Below are 13,153 nucleotides of genomic sequence, written 5' to 3'. Positions count from 1 at the left end.
GTCAAAGAAAAAGAAGGAAAGTATCAAGGAAAGAGATCAAGGAATGGTCAGGACCGGCTAACACAAAGCAGGGCATTATGGGAACAGAGTTTCCATTAAGAATGAAAGAAAGTGGAGTGCTGTGTTTGAAACAAACAAACAAACAAAAAAAACACCACATTACTTAAAGGTTCTTTAAAGTGGCTGTTTTCTGTTTTATTATCATACATGGTATTGTGCTCTTATTCATGCCTGCTCCAATGTATACACTGTGCAATACCTTCAAACTTGTTCTACTAGTAGTTGCTCTGCCACAGAGATAAAATCAAGATGTGCCCACAGAAGATTATGCTGTGCAGTTTAAAAGGCCAAACCTAATATAATTGGCTCTGAGAATCCCTGATCTTTTCAGTATTACAGTTTAGTCTTGGTATCTGCTCTTTAGCATACAAAAAAGTATAGGAAACATGAAAAACAGAAAAAAACTAAATTATATTACATTACATTTTGGGAAACACACTTGCTTGGTTACTGAAAGTTTGATGAGGCATTAGGCAACACCCTCAGCCAGTTAGCTTAGCATAAAAACTGTAAACAGAGAAAACCGATATGTTCTGTCCAGATCTGTCCCCAGATGTTTGAAAATATCTACCAGCACCCCTACTGTTAAATTAAAGTTATGATAATGTTATAACTCATATTGATTTATAAAATTTCGAGTTGCTTCTTGGACAGAACCTTCTAATCTTTAAGCAAGGCTGAGGCTAACTAGCGAGGCAAGGATAACCTGACTGTATACCTGTGCACTTTAGCTTGTGTTATATTTTGTTTTTGGAAGCTGGTCCCCATATGCTGCTGTTCATATCTGTATGAAAAGCTGCAGTCTAAGGTAGGTATCTAAGGTATCTGCACAGGATCCAGAGATTGTAAGTCACAGCATCTTATGTCAAAAAACTATTCCATAAGCATCGAAGCCTCCTCCAAAATTGCTTCCAGCTAATAAAAGAAGAGAAGAAGGTGGAGTTCTGCTTGAATAAGTGTTATCCAACCATCAAGTAATCAATAGAGATGAAGAGGGGGTGCTGCTTTTCTTTTCTCACCCAGTTAAACAAGGAGGAAGGAAACTGGTTTAGGCACAAGAAAAATGAAGACAGGTTGGAATCTGGGATAAAATCCATTGGCTGAGTTCTGTACTTACTCAAATACAACTTCTACTGTCCTTTGGTTTCTCATGTCGGAGAATTATGATATCACATTACCTAAGGAGGTAGTACAGAGAATGTAGCATTTTCTACTACTATAGAAGTCTGGTGTATTTGAAGCCAACACATAATCATTAACATACATTTTGATTTGTGTCTATTTTGCATCACAAAGACCCGCTTCCCCTTCATTTCTGTCGTTTCTCCCATAATTTGTTGCAATTACAACCAAACGAGCACATAATAGTCTAGTCTGCAAACCTCAGCCTTCTCTTTCAAGTCTCTGCGACATGAACAGTGGCCAAATGTGGACAACAACCATGGTAAACAGACACTCACAGACACACAGAAAGCCAATAAAAGACAGGTGTGGAATAGTGCAATAACTAAATATGGCAGACTGTCAGCTTCAAACACTAAAAGGACAAGGCCACCATTGATCTTGGCTGATAATTGTACACTCACCACTCAAGGCAAAAGCACTAAAGGTGGAGGAAAGCACACAAACCAACATGCAGGATAGGGAGATATGAAAACAGGACAGGAGTAGTAAAACGTGTTTGCTCTGTGTTTTTTTTTTTTTCCCAAACAACCTTCACACACACATATTGCAATTTTACACAGTTGTGAGAAAGGGAACTGTTGCTGAGGGATGGACCTGAACAAACAGTACCAGTCACAATAAATGCATTTTTTCCTTTCCTTGATACTACAAACAAGTCTGGAATGGAAGTGACATGGGTGGAAATTCAGAGCAAAACATGTTGCTGAAACACCTGAGGTCAGGTTTAAACAAAAAACACACAAGGAAAAGACAGAAAAATGGCTGGAATGCTGGAAACACTAAAGCATGCCACAAGGGCAGAAATACCAGTGGTGAAGGGAATTATAGGGGTTATTTGGCTTTAAAGAAATAATTTGTGCATTAGTTTAGAGTTATTTGTTTTTTTTTTAAGTAGTTTGCACTTTAAAACAATGATGGTATCATATATACTCAGTGCAGGAAAGCATCTCCATTTGCTTTTCTTTTGTAAAGACGTTACCAGAACTATTACCTTCAGGAACAACAGAAGCTTCTGAAAAAATGGATAACAAAAGGCTTGTGGTCCAGGTACACTTGAAACAACCTTTGTGCAAATCTAAAGGCAAAGGGTCTTGGGTGCTGTTCGACATTCCAAAAAAATTAAATTAAAGCCTAGTGAGGCTATCAGGCTTATGGTATGTCTTGGCATTATTACATAAGGACTCACAAACCCCTTTATTTAAGTAACTGCTCGTACATGCATCTCAAAATCAGAAACATTGCAGTACTTGCTGACTGACAGAAACCCCAAGCAACTTCACTTCCTCTTGCAATTGCCTCAAAAACCACATTGACAACTGGGATGTAATCATATTTTTGAGTATAAAGAGTATAAAGTATAAAGAAACGTAAAGTGGGGAGGAAAAACACACATAGTGTACAATGGTAGCGTCACTGTATGAAGTCACTGTAAAATTTTTAAAGAACATGAAAGCCCAACATTTGGCTGTTGACCTTGAGAGCAAATTTCCTGTGTACATTGTACACAGATGTACATTTACTGCTTCCACTACAGTTTTAAAAAGTAATGGTAACTTCTGCAAGGATAAGGGCAGAAGTATACACCTAGGATTTTATTCTTCTGCATTTTTCACTACAGCTGTCTATGCCTCCAGAGCCCCTAAAGGTGTCTAAAGTGCCTGGTAGCTTAACACACAAATGACAGGGTGAACATAAATAAACCAATCTATAATACTTCTGTGGTCACTTTAAATCATGTCTTCATATTTGCATGTAAATACGAGCCCAGTGTTGCACCACTGCAGAACACCTTCAATGGGAAATTAAAAATAAGGAATATAACGTTTGCAGGAAAAACATAATGATAAATCAATGTTTTAGTACAACAGCGCCTTATTGCTTTAAGCTGAGTGCAATTGCTAGAACACAGTACATACTGCTCTCTTACAAACTACTTTTCTGTTCTTACTTACTGGTTTTGATGTTATTTCTTGACAACTGATCATGTGTGAATGACAGTTTGACACTGTCTGGGTATTAATTACCAAAAATATTTTCTACTCCTCTTCCATTGTGCTGTTTGTGTCTCAAATGTAACATACAGATGGTCGCCTCTGTGTCTGGTGGAAGGAGCACTCAAACAACAAACTCTGATTAATGATTTTATATAATTAGCTCTCATGCACTCTCTCTCACACGCGTGCGTACAGGTGCCTCTCGCTTTGATGAATACAGCAACAACAGAGAGTCTTCCTAATGGCCTCATCTTTCATGAACCACTCCAGGAGCTAATAAGAGCGTGGGGACGATTTGTTTTACTGATTTTCTCTTTTCGAGTGTGCCGGACATGGAATTAATTACACTGATTAAATATTGTCTGTGTGAGCTGTGTGCTGGGGAAGGATTGAAGACAGACTTTGAGAGTGTTTATGAATGCCTGTGTGTGCTAAGTGGCTAAAGTTGTGGCTCAGAAACTGCTGTGAATATAAATAAACAGAAATAAATGCACTTTAAAAGGGGGGGAAAAATGTGCTTTCTCAAATCAATGCTCAAGGATCCAACTACAATTACCACTGCAGTGAAGGTTAAAGCACTTTCAAGTTGCAAATGTACCAGCCAATTTCTTCATATGAAAGTGATGATGTGCATTTAAATAATAGCTTTTTCATAAAGGGCTTTACTATACAAAGCTACAAAAAATAGAATTAAATTACACTCATATGCATCAGTAGGATTAAAGATATAAACCATAAAACATTCATAACAAGAATTTTTAAAAAATTGAAAATAAGAGGAGACTAAAAATAAAAACATACTTCCATATGTAACCTATTTAACACAGTGTAGACATTTCATTTCATGAATGTTTGTTAGCATAACTTACAAACAGTACACATCAAGCAGAACGAAAGCATTCATTTCCACATTATGTCTCTGGCCACTTGACAAATGTATGTATCTGGTTTATTTACTGCTGAATGGACCACTACTATATGTGGGCCTGCTGCTTCATAACTTTATCTGTTTACGGTTTGGTGCTGAGCAGGTAGCCTACAGGTGTTAGCAGAACATTTTAGCATGAGTGAACCAAAACAGTAGAGCTGCGGGCTGTATAAGAAAAACAAAGCACTTTAAAATATTAAAAACAAGCTCCACAGAGATGCAGCGTAATTCTGTGTGTACATGACAATAAGTGAGGCTTTTCACACAACGGCGATTGAAATTATTTTTAGTATAGAAATATAGACGAAAACTAAATTGGAAAAAGAGCAGCAGCTACACTGAAAAAGTATCAATGTGCAGTGCATTAGAGCATTATGAGTTTATATACAAATAAGGGGAGAGGAAAGTTAAAACGAGGAGTTTGTCAAGTTTTCAGTCTACAAACGAGCCCCAAGAAAAAAAAAAAAAAACTGCAAAAGAAACAATCTAGCAAAACATAGGTGTGTTCCTTCCCATACTGTGCACAGCCTAACATAGCCTAACCCATTCGGGGGCTGACCTCTGCAGATACTCATGGTTACCCAGATGAACATGAGCCAGCAGTGTGGAAACACCACAGAGGCACACACCCAGAGTGTTAGTGTCAACTGTCTGATCTCCTTATCGCCCAGCACTGACGACTTTTTCCAGCTTCCCCTATTCATCCTGTCAAAGCCACTGACACTTCCTCAACCAGCAGCGTCCACACGCATGGACAGTGGAAGAGAACAAAAACCCTGTTTTAGCTGACTAACAGCCCTTAACTATAGCTGAGCCTACAGACAGAACATGATTCAAGTACGAGTCATCTTTTACTGATGTAAGTTATCGAAACAGAGCGGAGGAGGGATATGAGAACATAAAAGAGCATGAAATATAGAAAACAGTCAAGTACAGGTTGATGACTAGAGTGAAAAAACAGAAGAAATGAGGAAAAAAGGACAAAAAGAAAGGTAAAGGCAGAACCGTGATGAAAAAATAAATAAATAACAAAAGATGAAAATTGAGCAGTGTCGGTAGACTTGGTCCTGAGAGTCGAGTCAGGAAGAAAGATGGAAGATGAGGCAAGTGAGGATGAGCTCACAACCTCCTTCTGTCTTTTATCGCAATGCTCTTGAGCAACTGAAGAGCAGATTTACACCAGAGGCTTGCAAAGCTTTTCCACAACAAGGAACCCTGCGGCCATTCTGCCAGGAATTTCCATCAGAGGAACTACTGGCAAGACCAACCATCAACACCTCCTCACAGACACAGTTTCAACAGACTCAAAACCATACATGTACTCACAATGAGTAAAGACAGCGACAGTAAGTAGGAACTGCATAACTAAAATATTTGTAAGTGATGGGAAATGCTTTCCACTTCATTGTGAAATCAGTTGGGTTTTACTTGAAATTACTGAACACTGGTAGAAAATTTACATTTTTGAAACCTTACATGGAGATGTTTTCCTACAATGCCAGCTTCTCATTTAACAAAAGATAAATTTCACAAATATTACACATTAACTAACCACAAACAGACACACAAAAGCTTTGCTTGAACTCGTCTTAATTTAGACATTTCAGGACCTCAAACATTTGGAGTAAAGAAGCTCTACAATTTTTTCCACCCATGACTGTCCCATACAGTTTAATCCTTTTCAACTTTGCTGCCTCGCTTTGTCAGAGTCACTGGTGCTTCAAAGGGCGTCAGGGGCCCATTACAGCTTTATGTAACGTCACAGAGGCAGGAACGTGCACACACACATATACATGCATGAACCCACCCCACACCCCCCTTTCTGTGAACAAGGGGTTTTTCTGCTGCTGGGTAACAAAGCATGACCCAATAATCCCAAAGCTTGACTCAAAGCTAGAGAAACCCCCCTTTCCCTCCCTCCTCTTATATCCCTTCCTCCTGCTCTCTGAGGATTTTTGAAAGCTGTGCCAAGAGGGCTTCTGGACACATGTGTGTATGTGGCGTGTACGAGGAGGGGGTTAACAAACACAAGCACGCTTAGCTTTGATTATTCTAATTATGACTTGGAGCCAGGAGCAGATTATTATGAACACATGGGCCGATGAGCTGTTGATGAGCTCACGTCTCTTCAATCTGTCTGTATTACTGTTAAAAGACGCCAACACACAAAGGCCCTTGCTCGTAACGTACGTGGATGGAGGGCATCTGAAGGACATACAGTCAGTCCAGTTTTGAACTGCTGACACTTGCACAGAGGTGTTATGATGGTAAATATTACCAAATTGTACTATAATGACTCTTTTCCGAAACCAGTTCAGTTTTATTCAGCTTACTAGAAGCTCTTGGGCATGTGCAAACTATTTGGCATTAAAGATAAGCAGCAAATAAGCAGTGACACCATGTCCAAGTGTAGAATCAAGTTTAAAAAATATCACAGATGTAGCTCTTGTCTATAGAAAAATTTGATTTTGTGCTAAACTTGTGTATTTTATTCTATTTTATTTTATTTGATTTTGGCAGCAGTAAGCAACAGTTGTCCTGCTCTTCTAATGTAGTCTGGTCTTAAACTTTCTGAGACCTGGAGAATGAATCTGTCAAAAGCAGATCACAGATCCCCCCCCCAACTCCATAGCACCAGATATCATTAGTAATTACCTGAAAAAACAAAAGCAGATCTGCCTCCAGACACATTAGAGAAACCCAGATAAAAACAAGTCTAAAGATCGGCATGAGTTTACAGGAACAGGAGCTCCCGGGGGGGGGGGGGGGACAAAAAATATTACATCTCATGATAGCCTAACTTGTGAGCTTCTTGCATCAGCCTTGAGTGTTGCTAGGTCTCTTTTACATAAGAGTTGACTACAAGTAAACAAATGTAAAGCATTTGTTGAATTTTTGGTGTATAAATGTAATATACAGCCCTATCTAATCAGTTAACATGCACATCATGTGATTCAAAAGTTTAATACCAGTTTTCCAGACTGTAATTCCTTGAGATGCTATATTTTAAACCATGCATCATCAACAAGCATGTGTCAGCTTGCAAACTGGTCTCATTCCTAATTGCTCCCCAGCAAGTTGCTATTACAAAACTATGACACACGTCCATTTCACTTTCTTAAAAACAAGTTTTACCACTACTTTAAGTGGTGGTTATATTATGATCTGTTAGATGAAAGCAACTTTAAAATAGTCATTTACAGGTGGGTAACACGATCCTTAATGAGTGCATTGTGTACGAGCGTGCTTGGTTGCCCAATCTGTTTGAATCCAGCTTTGAAAAAGAAAGAAAACAACTATTGTTCTCTTGTTAAGTCATTAGGTAAACCTTCCACAGTAAACTGGTTCTCATGGTCCACAGGGTGAAGAACAAGCCAAATCTTATCTGGTTGTCACTTAGCTATTTAGCCCATCTTGTGTTTTGTTGAGAGAAAGACAAAACCATGTGCCCTGCCTGCTGTGACTGACCTTGGGGGAGACTGGAAATGATCAGTCAGTGAGACAGGTAAGACTGGAAGTGTTTGCTTACAGGTGTATGCTTGTCTTAAAACTTCAACTGAAGTTTACACTTCAAAGAAAACTGCAACCTTAATCACAAATTATAAACTAAAAAAAGGATTAACCCTGTAGTTCTACTAACACACACAGCTTCACCTGTGTAGTAGTGCAGGGTTCATGGGTTTGTAATGACAGGAAGTGGTAAAAGTAGCCTGCCACTCAACCTGTTCTCAAGGAGCCTTCACTCAAATTCTAGTTTACAAATAATCCCAATGTATGACACAAATGTGGGGCCTTGAGGCAAGGAACCAAAGTGAAGTCAGAACAAATCTGACTTGCTTGACTTGACTAGTTCTGTGTTTTGTATATTAACTCTCCTGCAGACGCACACTTGCTAAACTTATTGAGCCAGACTGGAACAAATCTCACTGAGAGCTCATCTAACTTTCATATTCATAAGTCTCAAATTTCATTTAGTTATGGGGTGGAATCGATGAGCATTTATGAGATGCAATTAGATACAGCAGTCACACAGAGAAACGCAGCAGCCACAGTTTGCAGCTTTCCCCCCCAGATACCTCAGAGCAACATGAAACCCCAGACAAGCTCCGGTGGCTATCACACCATATGGCCTTAGAAAAACCCTCCCAGTAACCATAAAAGGCAGTTTTCTTTACAATCATACCGTTTAATCTCACCGATTTCCCCGATGTTTGGGCTCATTCTGAGGCTGTGTAGAGTCGGGTTATGAAACTAATGGGAATGAGAGTGGAGATGAAGCTTTGCGGAATGGCCCTTTGTTTGGAAACAGCCTCTCTGCAGCGCTGGAAATGCGAGACGCTTATCGATCATTTCAACTGGAAGCCTTTTGTGTTGCAAACGACTCGGAGGCTTCCGACAAACACACGCTATGAAAGACTATTTAACGTTACACGGGTCCAGGAAAGGGCTAACTTTAATAATAATAAACAACATCGCAAACAGTCCCAATATGTGTTTTCCACGTTGCTGGCGGCTGCGCTCTTTGTCCGGTCCGACCAGCAGCAGCAAATAAACAAAAAGCTGCGGGGGATTTTTCCGGATTAAGGTTGGATTAATCATAATAACGGAGCCAATAACAGCCTTTGTTCCTTGCCTAAGCCACCCTCAGCCAATGGTGTGTTGAAGGGAAAAAACGACTTTTGCAAACAGGGAATTCGCACAAACAAAAATAAAGCCCCGACGCTATAACGCTGGGTCCTTTTGTATCGGCGTCTGTCAGCCCTCCTCCTCCGCGCCTCCCCCTGCCTTTCGGCCGGGGTTACGACCAGCTCCGGTCGCCGATGAGGAGCCCCGGAGAGGGAGAAAAGTGCTAATAGTTCCCGAAACACGGCTTCTCCGGTTTGAACACCCGAATACACGGCGGGTCGGGGTTTCCAACACGAAGACAGACCCGGTTAAAGACGCAGCAGTCAGTGGTGGAGCTGCAGAGTAATGAAAAGCCACAATAGGAAGCCCTTTAATTTTTAAACAGCAGCTGGTCGGCTAAGCTAGCAGGCAGCCGTGTTTTCGCTTCCCCTTTCACAGAGTGGTCGATAAAAGCTCGAAAATCGACAACAGGCGTCTGTTTGTGAGCCCACTGGACTAAAAACAGGCACCGGAGCATGTGTGGTTTTACATGCGCTGCGCACAGACGCTTTGCATACTTTCCACGACAGCAGGGAAAACTTCCATCAATCATCCCCAGCTCAGATCCAGCAGCAGCGGCGCTCGGACGGTCCACGGAGTTCGTGCCAAACAGCGTCGTCTCGGTTATAGTGAAATAATCCACTTACCGACTTGTAAAACGTTTTCCACACAGCCGGTCTCTAGCAGTCTGATACCGCGGCGGAAAGGTAGCCCGTCTCCCGTTCCCATTGCTCCGATTGCCCCCACGGTAGCTGCTGTACCGGCGGTAGATCCTCCGCCACCACTGGTGGTTGTAGCTCCGGACCCACCGGCAGCCCCCGCTCCACCGGCAGCCGCCGACGGACCCTCCTCGCCGGCGACTCGGCACTGAAACGAAGAGTACATGCATATCTCCTTCTCGTTACGGGGAAAAGACCAGTAGACGATGCGGCGCTGCACGGGCTCCGGGATCCGCTCGAAGCGCTCCTCTACTCTCTCGAAGGCCCACTTTTCCGCTACTGCCTTCGCGGCGCAGTCCAGGAGGGACTCCGGGGAACGACACCGGGAGCTGGGCAACCCGCTACCGTGTCCGGGCCCCGGACCGGGACCTCGGGGAGCAGGGCGCAGGCAGGGTCGCTTGCTAGCCGGTGGTAAGGACAGGAGAGGATGGGGCGGCTGTTCTCTGCGTCCTTCCGCCATGGTGAGCCGATCAACACTGACGAGACGGACGGTGTGCGGACAGCGAGCAGCAGCAGGAAGCAGTTCACACACACACACAAACACACACATCGAGCAGTGTCAAACCAAACAGGATACGAGAACACACTTCCGATCGCAACTTTCACAATTAAATCGGTGCTACGAGTCCGTTTTTAAATTTAATTTAGTTTTTCTTTCAATTTTTCTTCGCTTTAAACTAATACACAAAGCAACAGCAACGCCACAGTCTGCAGCACTGCAGTCACGTCTGTCATTTTTATTTGTAGTTGTGAAAATCGTAACTTCATTTTTGAAGGCAATATATATATGGTATGATTAGGGTCAGTTATGGCTACTTTTGGCTGGATTATGGGAAATTGGTTTTGTGTCGGTTTTTGGCCTACTTTTGGTTTGATTTTGGCAAATTCTGGCATGCCAAATTTGGCCCATTTCGGGGGCCACACATCCACCCAGAGCAAATGGTAAGCCAGTTTTGGGCCATATCTGAGCCAGAATAATTTTGCTATCCGGGTAGTGTGGTTTCAGCCTGTGACTTATGAATCAAATTTAGGACTTTGATTAGCATAATCGATTAATGTCAACGCCCACTTATTAATAGGCATCACACAGTCCAAGAGCCTAAGGTGAAAATCCAAAACTAAAAGATATTACGTTTACAGTGGTATATGAAATGAAAGGATCAAATCCTAAATGACTAAATGAATAGTTAAATGCCAGTCATTGTTTCAGCTCTAATCAAACTGAATGTATTGCAAGATGAAGCAAGAATGGAAAATAAATACAGGAAACACAGATATGTACAATACATACTTATGTATAATTAACTAAAATAATACAATATACTCATGTTACAGTGTAAGTTATAAGTCACAACACTTTATCAGACGTCTCCCTTTAATAACTTAAATCTTTTTTGTTAATGTATACTGTAAGAAGCTTATGACCACTGTATGCTTACTAATATGTGTATGTCACAAACAACAGGGCTAAAAGCTCTTAATTGGAAAAGAAAAAATCAAAAGGTTGGTGTGGGGAAGGGACAGTATTGCTGTTTTGGTGGTATGTCTATTAAAAACTAACATGTCTCCATCGTTATATGTCCCCATAACCTTTAAGAAAATAGTATTAATGTCTGAGACTCAAAGAAAGTGTTCCTCATGATCAAGGGTAAAAGTTATGTAAGGACTAATAAATGTATGAGCAATTGCTGATATTGAGTAATTGGTTTTCTCACACTGAAAAAATTCATTTTGTACCTAATGCCTAAAATACTCAGAAATATATTTGTCCACACATTTGGTTGGTAGAATAAGTAAGAGTTAAGTCTTTTATTTTAAAATTCAGATCCCTTCATTTCCTGTCTCTGGCTAAGTATCTGTGTGACTTGGTGCAGCTGATCAACTAGGGAGAGCACAGAGTTGAGAAAGAGGCACATTGAGGGGTCAGATTATTGATTATACATCACTAACTAATACAATGATAAAACACTTCACTCTCCCATGTCAGACATGGAAATCTAGCAGCAGCTCCCATATCTGCCCTACCATCAAAGGTACTTTATTATTTACAGTGCATGTAAATAATAGCATAGTAAACAGTATTGTAGACATACGAGCTAGTAAACTGTAAAAAAGAATTTCTTCTGTCATTTGTGGCAGCAGGTTATTATGAGCAACAATTATGTGTTATAGTTAAGGGATATCTAGGAGATGGTTCCATGGCTGGCCCAGATCTTTTGTATCTTTATTTTTAAACAGTAATAATTTTTACATCAATTTCCTGCCATGGGTTGATGTAGTATGTAGGAGTTAACTTCTCATAACAAATAGTGGATGGTGTGGTCATATATCACCACACAACTTTAACAAGAATTTTAAAAAGTGCTGCGGCAGAAATAGGCACAGGAGGTAATTTCATTTACAGTTGAACAAAACCCTGTTTGCTCTCTTCATTACGTAGTCCACCACCTCTGTACATCTGCCTGCTAAGCTGTGATTTAATCACTCGCTGCAGATTTTTTGTGCAGACAAGAGGCCTTCTGCTAAATAAATTATATAATCCTGACAAGCTGTCCACTCTAATATATATATATATTTAGAATCATATCCTTTTCTCTCTGTTGTAACCTTCCATCTACACAGTAATACTATATCTTAACATTTGTTTCAATGCATTATCATACAGTGCTCCAGTGTTGTCTACACAACAACTGTTCTATCTGCAGTATGTCAATTCTAAATTTTGATTTGCATCTGTGATTGAGAGTGATGACTGTGGTGAGCGGAGAGACTGCACTGAAAAGTTAAATGTGTCTTTACAAATATTTGCATATTTCAGCTGCTTAGCCAACGTCCGGCTGGCCTTTGTATATATAACTAGGTGTGTTTATAGAGGTTACAGGTCTGTAAATGTGCTCTATGTTAGTTACACTTGACTGAATTGTACTAATAGTGAAATCATGTTCCTCTGAGCTGCATTCATAATTCACAGACATATGCCAAAAAAAAAAAAAAACAGATTAATTTTATGGTCATCACAAAATCATAAAACCAGCTTTCCTACTTCACAAATTGAGCTATTACATTATCATTTGGCATGTTTGCATAACGCAAACATGTGTGCTGGGGACATACTGATAATTATGGTGCTTGTGCCAATTGACCATTTACATTACCTCAAAGGCTAGGTAAGTTTGGTGGTCTTTTGGGTGATAAAACCATTCTTTGGTAATTACGTGACAACAAATAAGACACCCGAGGCACCCATTAACTTACAATTATGCCAAGATAAATAAAATCACACCACTTCAATAGATTTTTGTAGCGCATTGGCTTCCATTCATTCTTAACAAATACATATCATTTGTGTTCTTCACTGACCTTGTATGGGTAGTTATAGTTTCTCATTTGCACGATAATTGACAATCATGCAGGCGGGGAAGATGTTTCATCAGCCTGGGATAAAGGCAATCTACACATAATAGCTAATACAATATCTGAAGAATGGATGCCATGGTTGAAATTAAGGCGAGTATCTCCTCTGAAGTTGACTCTTTGGAGACACAGGAGAGACATTTCGCTGAGCACAGAGACAATATCCAGATTTCTCACTGTCTGTGTAT

The 13,153-nt window shown here is 40.5% G+C and overlaps 1 protein-coding gene across 1 annotated transcript in view; it reads right to left on the bottom strand.

The window, feature by feature from the left end:
- The window catches only part of zswim5 (zinc finger, SWIM-type containing 5), a 58,210-nt gene extending 48,199 nt beyond the window's left edge, over positions 1 to 10,011 (bottom strand). Inside the window, exon 1 of the mRNA XM_026313652.1 lies at positions 9,480 to 10,011. Coding sequence (XP_026169437.1) covers positions 9,480 to 10,011 — 532 coding nt within the window. The remainder of the gene's footprint in view (positions 1 to 9,479) is intronic.
- Positions 10,012 to 13,153: the final 3,142 nt, after the last annotated feature.

This window comes from Mastacembelus armatus, chromosome 17 (genome assembly GCF_900324485.2).
Source record: "Mastacembelus armatus chromosome 17, fMasArm1.2, whole genome shotgun sequence".
NCBI lineage: Eukaryota > Metazoa > Chordata > Actinopteri > Synbranchiformes > Mastacembelidae > Mastacembelus > Mastacembelus armatus.
This window is presented reverse-complemented; position numbering and strand designations above follow the sequence as displayed.